The following is a 13815-nucleotide window of genomic DNA, read 5'->3' as shown; positions in this document are numbered from 1 at the left end:
AGCTGCTGAATCTTCTAATGAAGAGAAACAGAAGGATAAAAGACAGCGAAGAAAACCAACCTGGATGGAAAGTGGTGAATTTTGTATGGCAACAGAAGGTGATGCACTTGAATACAAAGTTCCAAACTGTTTTTCAGAAATATTGCAGTCAAATGAGAAGGAAGAATGGATGCGAGCTGTCAGTGAAGAAATTCAATCACTAAAGAAAAACAATATCTGGGTGCTGGTTGACCGTCCGAAGAATGCCAAAGTATTGCAAAACTGCTGGGTTTTATGGCGAATGGTCGCAGTCAATGGAGGTACTCGCTTTAAAGCCAGATTGGTTGCAAAAGGCTGTATTCGGAAAGCAGGAATTGATTATGACGACGCCTTTAGTCCTGTGGCACTTTATGACACCATACGAACTCTGTTGGCTGCAGCTGCTTCAAAGAAAGTGCTGCTAGAACAATTCGATGTAAAGACAGCTTTTTTGAATGGAATACTTGAAGATGAAGTGTATACGGAACAACCAGAAGGTTTCGAAGGTGGTACAGGTCGAGTGTGTTTCTTAAAAAAGAGTCTTTATGCGTTGAAGCAAGCAACACGATGCTGGAACAAACGTTTTGTTGAGTTCATAAAGAAAGCTGGTTTTTTAAACAGTGATGCAGATCCATGCCTATTTTATCGTAGACAAAATGGAAATAGCCTTTATGTGGCAGTCTACGTTGATGATGGCCTGATTGTCGGCAGTAACAAGAAAGAAATTGCTGTTTTTATGGATGTTTTACAACATGAATTCGAAATAACAACTGGCAGTCATGACAATTTTCTTGGCATAAAAATAAAGCAATATGAAGATGGAGCAATAATGATAAGTTAAGAGAAATACACAGAAGAAATTCTGCAAAGATTTCGAATGGCAGAATGCAATACAGTCTCAACTCCTATTAGACGTGAGGACAATAATCAAAACGAAGAAGTTTCGTCATCTGTATCCTACCGCGAAGCAATTGGTTGTCTCATTCCTTTCAACAGTAACTCGTCCAGACATCACTTTTGCAGTCAATAAAGCTGCTCGAGCTATGGAGAAACCAACCACTGAAGACTGGAATAGAGTAAAGCGCATTTTCCGGTATTTGTAAGGGACCTTAAATTTTGGAACTGTATATAATAAAAAAGAAGAGTTAAAGATTTACGCTGACGCAGATTTCGCAGGTGATAACCGGACAAGGCGCTCAACAACTGGAATTCTTGCAAAGTATTCAGGTGGTGCACTGCCATGGACAAGTCAGTTGCAGAAAGTAGTGGCTACATCCACAACCGAGGCGAAAATAATTGCAGCTAGTGAAGGAGCGGAAGAGTTAGTTTGGTTACGTCGTCTGCTATCAGAATTAGTGGAAATGTCGGGGCAGCCTCCAGTTCTTTACATTGACAATGCTAGTGCATTGAAGTTAGCAAAAAATCCAGAATATCATCGACTTTCTAAACATATAGAGGTCCGACATTTCTATGTTCATGAAAGCTATCTGAATGGTGAGATTTTCTTGGAACACACTGATGGACACATTCAGTTGGCAGATATTTTGACGAAACCCCTTGAACGAGTTCAATTTAATTTTCTATGTTCAGAAATTGGCATGCAAGAGGCAAAGCAATAATTTCATGATTTTTTTTTCTTTTGGAGGAAGTGTTAAAAGAAAAGAAAAAAAATTCCTTGAGGTCTGTTTATGTGCTGCTCCATGACTCTGCTGTCAATATCCTTATTCTTTGCTTTTGTGTAACTTCTGTGTTTTTTTCAGTAAATGTGTTTTTTTCGTATCCAGGGTGTAATCATAAAGTTAATAAAATGTTTTCTTATCTTTAAAATAATATTTTTCATCAGAGCATAATTATAAGTATACGTCAGTTGTGGAATAAACACGTGCCTTCTTGAAATGAACAATCTTTTATTGACTTTTGGGTCAATGAAATTCATCTCGTAACATGAATTATCTGTTCACTCGCTTATATACAGATATATAATACAATTTCCTTCAAAATCTCGCAATGGCGTCGATTTCTACTTCACAAGAATGAAACCTCATAATGAATTACCTATTTCTTAACAGGAACAAAAACTTCCTACGCTGAGAATAATTATCTGAGCGCTAACCTCCACAGAGTAATAAAGAATATCTTTGTCTCTCTCTCTAGCACCGTCACGTCAAGTCACGCTGCTTTCTCTCGTATTGCATGATACATCATAATGTTCTGGGTACTTTATAATTACATAGAAACGAAAGCTGTGCTTAAAGGGATAGATACTATGAATTAGAACAACTATAGCAAATTAGAATTAATGAACGTGTGAACATGATTGCAACATATACATTTTGAAGATTCGGCCTTGAGCAAAACACAATTTCTTGTTTTGCTCTCATCACACACACATATTTCGATGCTATAGTGTCATCAGTGGATATCTCTTTATTGAGTTTTACAGCCATTTTATAATTCGTGTCACTATCTATCTTCTACAATACAGTTGTTATCCGTGGTGGTGGTGGTTCCTAAGTTGTCAAAATTCTATATACTACATTGTCAGCATACATTTTCATTGCTTTCGATGGATTCAATAGTTCTGCCATCCAGTTTCCAGTATTCTGGCTGAATGAGTGAAAAGAGGAAAATAAGAAATTGTGTTTTGCTCAAGGTAGACTCTTCACATAGTACTTATTGTTCAATCAAACAGGGACCCAAATATTGACTCCTAGAAATGAAAACTCACGTCAAAATGAACACGATCGTAATTATACCAGTCCAAATTTGAAATTAACAGTTCTCGTGTCGGTCGCTCTATGACTGACTTCGTTCAGAAGTCATCCCACATCTAGAATAATCCATCAGGTGACAGGATTTGATCTCCGCTGAAAATCTCTTTGATTTGCCGGAACAACACCTTAGAGATGATATTGACACAACGTAGTCGACCTCCTTTGGTTGTTGAAACAAGACTCTTGGAAATTGACGTCTTCTTCAAGTAGAACGTTGTTCAGTCAGTACCACCAAGTATTTCAAATTTGATCAAGGCTTATAGAGTTGTTGTACAGTGTCAGAGGAGACCAACGTGTCAGTCAGTGAGCTTATTTCACACGTGCTTTAGAGCAACACAAGGTGATGACCGCGGTACTACGCCCCCTACAGTCACTACCCATGAGTTCATCGAACGTCTTTAATTATTCCGGGAGAGTGACGACACACTAGTAGATCGCATATGTCCAATGTTCACGTACTTCACTGTTTGTGAGACGGCATCCTGATACATCCAGTCTACAACATCAGATTGTCAACACAAATAGCAGATATCCTTAGGGAAGGCGCAGAGTCGTCAGTCTGCCTTCGACAGAACATGCGGAATAGTACGTTGTTCATTAATACTAGCCCACAATCAACTGCAGATGATACTTCCGAATGGTGTCTGCCTTGTTGTACATGTCCGACAGAACAGACACCACTCAGGTATACACATTTCTGAGAAACAGGGTAACGCCTCTCGACGTTTGTTTCAGTGCGGATGCACAAATATGGTCCTAACTCCTAGCGGAATCAGAATTTGAGAGTAGAGAGTTTAATGGAAGAGAGACGTTGCATTGCAACGTCCGATTAATTGTCCGGAGTGCAGAATTGGTTAAGGCAATTCCTCGTGAGAAGCGGTAAATCGGGTTTCGTGTCCCAGTCCGTCACAAATTTTCTACTTTCGCCATTGCATTACCAGAATGCCCTGTGCAGCTAACCGTCACGATTTCTCACCAATTCTTTTCCTTTCCTGCCCCTTCCTACATTTCATGTTTACAATCTGCAGTTTATCGAGTGACATCCCTAACAGCTGTGGACGAGTTTCTAGGAATGCAACTGTGCAATGCCCCTTTGAACCACGAAATTTCACGTTTAACCTGAGAGAATATAATATAGTACTCGTATTGAACCTTCTACTGCAGTCCAAATACATTTTTCTTATAAAACTTTGTATTCATAATACAGTCGCATAACCCCTCAGCTTACGTGCTCTTTTTCACTGTCGGAACTCGTCATCGGTGCTTAACTTTATTTCAGACAGTTTATATCGGATCAGAATCGAATATTCTGCGACCGTCTGAGATCCCTGTTTCTTACGAACTTAACGAAACGGATACCCGGCTGCAGGGTCAAGCCCTTTGAATGTGTGTAAGAACAGCTTCAATTATATACGGTATACTTTGAGCTCAATAGTTCGTTCAAACTGGAGTCCTATTTTTATTATGACTAGAATTTTGTTCAAACTATTCTGTCAGAAACGATTGTGCGCAGGAATATTTATTATTGCTAAGACATATGAGTAATTTACAACACCACGAATTAAATTTTCAAAAATCTCTTCACTGCCTTAATACACATTTACATCTCCTCACAAAATCTCTTTTAGCCCTTCTGTGGAAATCTTGGTGTATTTTATAGCTGTGTGAGCAGCTACTCCGTCTCTGATGATTGCTTTCTTCCTGTAGTCGTGCGTTTCATTCATTCCCAACGGAAAGCATCTAACGAAGTAAGATCCAGTGAAGGTCCTGCTAATTTCCGTCGTTCAGGGAACGTTATATTAGAATATCTGTAGTCAGAATGTCTTCAGTCTCTTAGCCAAAGCCGGCCGAAGTGGCCGCGCGGTTCTGGCGCTGCAGTCTGGAACCGCGAGACCGCTACGGTCGCAGGTTCGAATCCTGCCTCGGGCATGGATGTGTGTGATGTCCTTAGTTTAGTTAGGTTTAACTAGTTCTAAGTTCTAGGGGACTAATGACCTCAGCAGTTGAGTCCCATAGTGCTCAGAGCCATTTGAACCATTTTTCTTAGCCAAAGAACCTCTTCCAATAATAGAGTCAACTTACTTTACACGATATCTTCATTCATGAGTCATGTAAGACTGTTCGACAGAGTAACTGGCCGCTAACCATTTGTCATTCTTACCGTACCACCTTGCAGGAAAGCAGTACTTAGCTGCTTTCCAATAAAAAATTAAAAATTGTTTTCAAAAATGAATAGGTCATTCCTTTCCTTTCGTCTTTTTCTTAGATCATTTTATTTCTTATTTTTAACGACGTAAAAACAGTTCATTTCCTTGAGCGTGTAATTTTTGATCTTCATAAGATTTCTGCTTCTTTTGTATATACAACGGTTATTTCAAAAGTCCAGCACACGGCTCCTGCTTGACCGTTACGATAGCATAATCAAGTTGAAATTCATGTAAGTTGTGAGAAAGACTTTAGGCTTGATGGTCGTATATGCGTTTGCTGGTTAGAGTGCTGTATCGTGGATAATTTAGTTTTAATATCGAAGCCTGACGCAAGTCAGGTCGGATTACACGTTGTGACCAGCGTTCCTACATCAAAATCAAATCCCTTCATGGAAACACTCCAACGGAAATTTACAAGGCTTTGAGAGAGATGTTTGGGAATAGTGTAGTGGATCGTAGCACTGCATCGCGGTAGCCTTCCTTGTTGCGTGATGGTTAGGTACCACTGAGGACAACCCAAGAAGTGGAGGATCATCAATTACAGCTATCAGGTTTTTGTTAATGACATTTTGAGAGACGATCGACGAAAAATATGTGAGGAAATTGTGTATGACACCAGAATGTCTGTCACTTCAGTTTACAAATTCATAACTGAAAAGTTAAAGATGAGAAAAGTTGTTGCCAGATGGGTTCCGCATGATCTGAGAGCAGAAAGCAGGTCGCAGAAGAATCGGAGAATAATTGCTTCAACGCTATCGAGGAGAGGGAGAACAATTTCTGAAAAGAACTGATGAAACCTGGATGCGAGATTCTGAGCCGCACCCGGAAAGTTTCGCCTCTAACAATCAAAGGTGGAACTGAAGATGATCTTTGCATACTACAAGAATGGAGTCTTAGGCACAAATAGAGCGCTCCGGAGGACGCCTGTAACAGGCGCCTACTACTAGCTATTTCTGCAAAATGTTTTGCGCCCGAAAATTCATCAGAGAAGGCCTGTCGTGGCTACAGCTGGTCCTTCATTTTGTACGATAATGCAAGACCGCATATTGCCTACCAGTGTGCGAATGGGAAATTCTTATGAGCCAACCTGATTTTTTTCCCAAATTGAAGGAAAAATAAGTGGAAAACGTTTTGATACAATTGATAAAGCTTTCAGAGAGGTGGCCTGAGTAATCAGATAACTCAGCAATGAAGATGCCCTATCCGGAATACAAGAGGTTGCCAAAGCGTTTGCAGGTTGTCTTAAACAATAGCGGAGATTATATTGAAGATTTGTAATGGTATTATGTAAAATAAATTATTTTCTTCAATCCTGTCTTACAATGTGCAGAACTTCTGAAATGGCCCCCATATATTTGCAATATTATTTCTCACTGACTCACTGACTCATCATCGCTTGGCCCAAACCACTTAGGACAGAAATTTGAAACTTGCAGAGGGTGCCGATCTTATACTGCAGGCGTCGTTTAGAAGGGATTTTTTGAAATTCCACTCCTAATGGGGTGAAATAGGAGATGAAAGGTTTTCTGAAAAATGTGGCTATTGAGGCAATTTTTAAACTAGACTTACGAAAATTGGTATTTGGTTTCTCGATCAGAAATAAAGAAACGCTTGTTTCAGTATTTTTGGGTATTTAACACCCATGGAGGTGAAATGGTGAATGAAAGTTTTTTCAAAATAAATAATTATTGAACAACTAATAAAGTATTTTTTAAGCTGTAGCTATGAAAATTCGTTTTAGACTACTGGATTAGAAATTAAAAAATACGTGTTTCATTGTTTCCAGAAATACAGCTCGCTGAGGGAGTGAAATAGACGATGAAAAATTTTATGAAATTATTTCAACATAAAAACATTATTAAAACTATATCTATGAAAGTTTGAAATTGGCTCCTCTGTTAGAATTAAAAAGTACGTGTTTGACTGTGTCGTTATACACTCCTGGAAATTGAAATAAGAACACCGTGAATTCATTGTCCCAGGAAGGGGAAACTTTATTGACACATTCCTGGGGTCAGATACATCACATGATCACACTGACAGAACCACAGGCACATAGACACAGGCAACAGAACATGCACAATGTCGGCACTAGTACAGTGTATATCCACCTTTCGCAGCAATGCAGGCTGCTATTCTCCCATGGAGACGATCGTAGAGATGCTGAATGTAGTCCTGTGGAACGGCTTGCCATGCCATTTCCACCTGGCGCCTCAGTTGGACCAGCGTTCGTGCTGGACGTGCAGACCGCGTGAGACGACGCTTCATCCAGTCCCAAACATGCTCAATGGGGGACAGATCCGGAGATCTTGCTGGCCAGGGTAGTTGACTTACACCTTCTAGAGCACGTTGAGTGGCACGGGATACATGCAGACGTGCATTGTCCTGTTGGAACAGCAAGTTCCCTTGCCGGTCTAGGAATGGTAGAACGATGGGTTCGATGACGGTTTGGATGTACCGTGCACTATTCAGTGTCCCCTCGACGATCACCAGTGGTGTACGGCCAGTGTAGGAGATCGCTCCCCACACCATGATGCCGGGTGTTGGCCCTGTGTGCCTCAGTCGTATGCAGTCCTGATTGTGGCGCTCACCTGCACGGCGCCAAACACGCATACGACCATCATTGGCACCAAGGCAGAAGCGACTCTCATCGCTGAAGACGACACGTCTCCATTCGTCCCTCCATTCACGCCTGTCGCGACACCACTGGAGGCAGGCTGCACGATGTTGTGGCGTGAGCGGAAGACGGCCTAACGGTGTGCGGGACCGTAGCCCAGCTTCATGGAGACGGTTGCGAATGGTCCTCGCCGATACCCCAGGAGCAACAGTGTCCCTAATTTGCTGGGAAGTGGCGGTGCGGTCCCCTACGGCACTGTGTAGGATCCTACGGTCTTGGCGTGCATCCGTGCGTCGCTGCGGTCCGGTCCCAGGTCGACGGGCACGTGCACCTTCCGCCGACCACTGGCGACAACATCGATGTACTGTGGAGACCTCACGCCCCACGTGTTGAGCAATTCGGCGGTACGTCCACCCTGCCTCCCGCATGCCCATTATACGCCCTCGCTCAAAGTCCGTCAACTGCACATACGGTTCACATCCACGCTGTCGCGGCATGCTACCAGTGTTAAAGACTGCGATGGAGCTCCGTATGCCACGGCAAACTGGCTGACACTGACGGCGGCGGTGCACAAATGCTGCGCAGCTAGCGCCATTCGACGGCCCACACCGCGGTTCCTGGTGTGTCCGCTGTGCCGTGCGTGTGATCATTGCTTGTACAGCCCTCTCGCAGTGTCCGGAGCAAGTATGGTGGGTCTGACACACCGGTGTCAATGTGTTCTTTTTTCCATTTCCAGGAGTGTATTTTTAAAAAAAATTAAGCTAAATCTATAAAAACTGATATTTCACTTCTCGGTTAGATATAAATAAATATGCCTTACGTGATGAAAGATTCTATTGAAATTTAATTACAAGCACGTAAAAGGCATGATTAACAAAAACCTAATACTCTTGCTACCAGAATCGCTTTTTGGTCAGGAGTACATTCGGAAAAGAACATAAAATGGCCTTAATTCGCGTGAAAAGAGTAGGTGGTGTCGTAATTTGTGAACAACATAAAAACACGTAGAAATAGGGGAGGTAACTCCAAATGAGTTGTCGCTTGTGCGGAGCCACAGAGCGATGTGGTGCAGTGGCTAGCACACTGGACTCGCATTCGGGAGGACGACGGTTAAAACGCCTGTCCGCCTCATGATTTCAATAAATCGCTCCAGGCAAATACCGCGATGGTTCCTCTGTAACCCATTGTTGACACATTCCGAGCTTGCGCTCCGTCGCTAATGATCTCGATGTCGGCGGGTAGTTAAATCCAACCTTCCTTCCTTCCTCGAACCGGCTTTCGTTATGGGACAGAAATAAGAAAATACATTTAATTTTCACAGCAAACAAAAGGAAAATATTCGGCAAGAACATTGCCTACAAATGGTAATGTTTCAGGTTCGTGTCACGGTCTGGTGCACACTTTTAACCGTCGACAGAGATTCAAAATAGGACATAATCCGTTGCGTGATGAAAGATTCAGTGTTTAATTGTTTATCAATAATTGGAACTTCCATCTTTTTCATGCTTATGTAACTGTATCGGTAAAGGATATTTGCAAACAGCAAGAAAATAGAAATTTTTTGAAAGAAAGTTATACTGTGGAGATTATTCTGAATCTCAACCTATTTTCTTCAATTTTCGGACAATTCATGTCAATGTCAAAGACATGTTGGTATTTACAATAATTATTAACTGCATAAGATTTTGATTAAAGTAATTGCCTATTTAACATGTTACTTATTCAAATGATTTCCCAACATTTTGAACCTGTTTTGTCTGTGCAGCATTTTTGTATCTCAAGCAACACTGCAATGTTTTCTATTTATGGTTTTCAGTGTCAATGTCTGCACAGGGTTTTACAGGGTGCAGTACGACGACGAAAACTGGGAGCTGCTGAGGGAACAACTTCTTACCGACCACGAGGCAATCCCAGCAGTCAACCGCGCGCAACTCGTGGACGACGCGCTTTCTCTGGTGCTGAACGACCAGATGTCGGTGGAGACTTTTCTTAACCTGACGTCCTATCTGGGAAACGAGTACGACTACATAGCCTGGCTCGAAGGCGACTATGTCTTTACGTTCTTGTATTCTATGATGGACACAAATGACTTCTGCGTAAGTAGCATTTCTCGTAAGGGAAAAAATTCCCACGTTCCCGTGTCAAGTCGGACCAAGGTCAATAAGCGAGGATTTAATGGCTCAGGAATTTTTCTCGTTTCCAGAGGCTTCTCATTTATCCGATTTCTCACTTAGAAGGATTCATAAGTGGCTTGAAGAAGTACCTTCCCTGACTAACAGGGGTTTTCCTTAAATCAGATTTACCTGTTACATACCTACAGGAGATTTAAAAATCGTGGGAAACAGTATAAGGCATGCGTGTGAAATTAAAATATTGTATGAGTAGTAACTTATAACGTTAAAACTAAAAAACTTCTCAGTTAGCATATTTCTTACTTTTTCATATTTTAAATATTTTTTCGAACTTATACCGTATGTGATCAAAAGCTGATTAGCCAGTATCGGCTGAAAATTCAAAAAATCTGTAGACAGCCTCAGAGACTGACACTGCCTTGTATTACTCCGCTAAAACACTGACGCTGTGCAGAGAAATCATAACACGTGTTTATTTGTCTCACCTTTCAAGAGACCCGCAACCCATTGCGTTTCACGATGTATGTACAAATAGGCAAACATTCGGTTTATCCTAATTCTTGATCATTTAACGAGATACGTATACCTGCGCGTATTTGCGAAGTGAATAGCGTAATCTGTTAACGCGGAAAGTATGTGCAATCGTTTAAGACATTGTAATTATGCGTTGCCCAGATTAATCTTAAGGAAATCTGCGCTAACCGACATGCAGTCTCTTGTTATTTTAATTACTACAAATCAGTTTAGACTTATCCTTTTATTTTAATAAATCCTGATAGCAGTATCATATACCAATTTATTAGCTTATAAGTCTACGAAATCCATTTAGCAGTTTCGGAGAAACTGTGTTTTAGATTTCAAGGTTTCTCAGCTTTCAGTATCAAACTGATCGCTACCTTAAGTGGAAGTCCACGATTTCATACCAAAAACAGGAATGCATCGAATAAGGACGAATCGATATTCTGTACTCAAGCGACTCCAACATAAAACTGGTAAATGCATGGCTGTATTCTGCCAAGTGTGCTGAATACTGAGTAGTTTGAAAAGAAAATCTTTGACAAACAGAATAAATTAAACATGCTGTCTTATTAGAGCAGGACGAACGCAAAGAGCACAGTAATGAGATGACGTTCGAAACAGAACTCCTGGTCTTTATATTGTTATTTTTCCGAAACTGCTTATTGTATTTTGTTCTCTGAAACACCGTTAAATTCGTCTCTACAAGATATGCAAAACTAGCAGCCAACATTACAGTCCAATCCGTAAAAATGAAGTTGATGCTGGTATCTTCAATTGATAGTGATGTGACAAAAGTCTCTTCTCCATCATTGGATTTAGGTTCCGCCTTTTATGCAAAACACTGTTTTTTTCTTGTTACCTAAACATGTTTAGGCATCTCTGTGCCATCATCACTGGTTTTTCTTTATTGATAAATTGGATTTCACATCATAAGCTATAGTTTTGCCGGAGCATCTGTATGGTGTCTTTCACTGACAGCTTGTCATGTTTTGTTGTGAGTGATCCTTCTCCTTTCGCGTTCTGTGGGCACTGCATACACATGTTACCTATACTTTGTGTAATTTCGTTTATACAAACGCCTCTTTGCTTCGCAAACGAGGTGCACTCGGTGTTGTACATACGTAAGGAGGAAAACTTTTTTCGATGTAATAGGAACCAATTTTCAGGAGCAATGAGTACAGCTTTGGAGAGTCCAGGTGTCGTTCATGTAAGATTCTCAAAACAAATATTTCGCATGTCTTCAGTTCTCGTGCAACAAACTGGCTAATTTAGCAGAATCCTACGCTCTCGTGTTTAACACTTCCTCTACATCTGAACACAGAATAAGTGGGTTTCTCGTAGGCAGCTATTTACGTACATACACGAATGTACAGCGATGATGTTGCCATCGCTACGGAAACAGCTCTTCATAACTTCGTTGGTTCGTTCGTCCACTGCATTCCACGGTCCTATCTTCCTCCATATCGCATATAACTAGAAACAAACAGTATTAGTGTTTGCGGACATCTACAGTAAACGTAAACTAAACCCTCTGATAAAGGCAAGCGGTGAACAACTGAAGTCTCAGGGCGAGGAGGCAAGTTGGCATTTAACTGTATTGCAAACAGTGGGTATCATGAGTCAATGGACATTTTTCTTTACAACAGCGGCACATATCGTATTACACTTATCTTACTGGTGCGAAGGTATTTTTGTGCAATACAACCACAAACTGATCCTTGGGTAACAGCCACTAATAATTACTCTGGAAAGAACTATTGCAAGCAACAGTTCCTTGTAACAAAATAATCATGATCAACCTCCGGGAGTTTTGGCGGTAGAGTTCGACGCACCACACGTCAGATGTAGGTGGGCGTCAACAAAATACACTCCTGGAAATTGAAATAAGAACACCGTGAATTCATTGTCCCAGGAAGGGGAAACTTTATTGACACATTCCTGGGGTCAGATACATCACATGATCACACTGACAGAACCACAGGCACATAGACACAGGCAACAGAGCATGCACAATGTCGGCACTAGTACAGTGTATATCCACCTTTCGCAGCAATGCAGGCTGCTATTCTCCCATGGAGACGATCGTAGAGATGCTGGATGTAGTCCTGTGGAACGGCTTGCCATGCCATTTCCACCTGGCGCCTCAGTTGGACCAGCGTTCGTGCTGGACGTGCAGACCGCGTGAGACGACGCTTCATCCAGTCCCTAACATGCTCCATGGGGGACAGATCCGGAGATCTTGCTGGCCAGGGTAGTTGACTTACACCTTCTAGAGCACGTTGGGTGGCACGGGATACATGCGGACGTGCATTGTCCTGTTGGAACAGCAAGTTCCCTTGCCGGTCTAGGAATGGTAGAACGATGGGTTCGATGACGGTTTGGATGTACCGTGCACTGTTCAGTGTCCCCTCGACGATCACCAGTGGTGTACGGCCAGTGTAGGAGATCGCTCCCCACACCATGATGCCGGGTGTTGGCCCTGTGTGCCTCGGTCGTATGCAGTCCTGATTGTGGCGCTCACCTGCACGGCGCCAAACACGCATACGACCATCATTGGCACCAAGGCAGAAGCGACTCTCATCGCTGAAGACGACACGTCTCCATTCGTCCCTCCATTCACGCCTGTCGCGACACCACTGGAGGCGGGCTGCACGATGTTGGGGCGTGAGCGGAAGACGGCCTAACGGTGTGCGGGACTGCAGCCCAGCTTCATGGAGACGGTTGCGAATGGTCCTCGCCGATACCCCAGGAGCAACAGTGTCCCTAATTTGCTGGGAAGTGGCGGTGCGGTCCCCTACGGCACTGCGTAGGATCCTACGGTCTTGGCGTGCATCCGTGCGTCGCTGCGGTCCGGTCCCAGGTCGACGGGCACGTGCACCTTCCACCGACCACTGGCGACAACATCGATGTACTGTGGAGACCTCACGCCCCACGTGTTGAGCAATTCGGCGGTACGTCCACCTGGCCTCCCGCATGCCCACTATACGCCCTCGCTCAAAGTCCGTCAACTGCACATACGGTTCACGTCCACGCTGTCGCGGCATGCTACCAGTGTTAAAGACTGCGATGGAGCTCCGTATGCCACGGCAAACTGGCTGACACTGACGGCGGCGGTGCACAAATGCTGCGCAGCTAGCGCCATTCGACGGCCCACACCGCGGTTCCTGGTGTGTCCGCTGTGCCGTGCGTGTGATCATTGCTTGTACAGCCCTCTCGCAGTGTCCGGAGCAAGTATGGTGGGTCTGACACACCGGTGTCAATGTGTTCTTTTTTCCATTTCGAGGAGTGTATTTTCACATTCAGAGGGGAAAATTGGAGTTTGTAGTATCCCGTAAAGGTCTCGCAGCAAAGATGATGAGGTTTGGTTTGTGGGCGGCTCAACCGCGCGGTCATCAGCGCCCGTACGAAGTCCCCCATGTATTACACAATCCAATCTTTTTACACGGTCCAATCTAGCCACTGTCACGAGTAATGATGATGATGAAATGATGAGGACAACACAAACACCCAGTCCTCGGGCAGAGAAAAATCCCTAACGCGGCTGGGAA

At 43.0% G+C, this 13815-nt stretch overlaps 1 protein-coding gene across 1 annotated transcript in view; it reads left to right on the top strand.

Moving 5' to 3' along the window:
* The window catches only part of LOC126474639 (aminopeptidase N-like), a 177851-nt gene that overhangs the window by 104386 nt on the left and 59650 nt on the right, over nt 1-13815 (top strand). Inside the window, exon 12 of the mRNA XM_050102117.1 lies at nt 9450-9712. Coding sequence (XP_049958074.1) covers nt 9450-9712 — 263 coding nt within the window. The remainder of the gene's footprint in view (nt 1-9449; nt 9713-13815) is intronic.

The sequence above is a fragment of the Schistocerca serialis genome, chromosome 4, assembly GCF_023864345.2.
Source record: "Schistocerca serialis cubense isolate TAMUIC-IGC-003099 chromosome 4, iqSchSeri2.2, whole genome shotgun sequence".
NCBI lineage: Eukaryota > Metazoa > Arthropoda > Insecta > Orthoptera > Acrididae > Schistocerca > Schistocerca serialis.
Note: the sequence above shows the minus strand (reverse complement) of the source record. Positions and strands in the feature narration are given on the sequence as shown.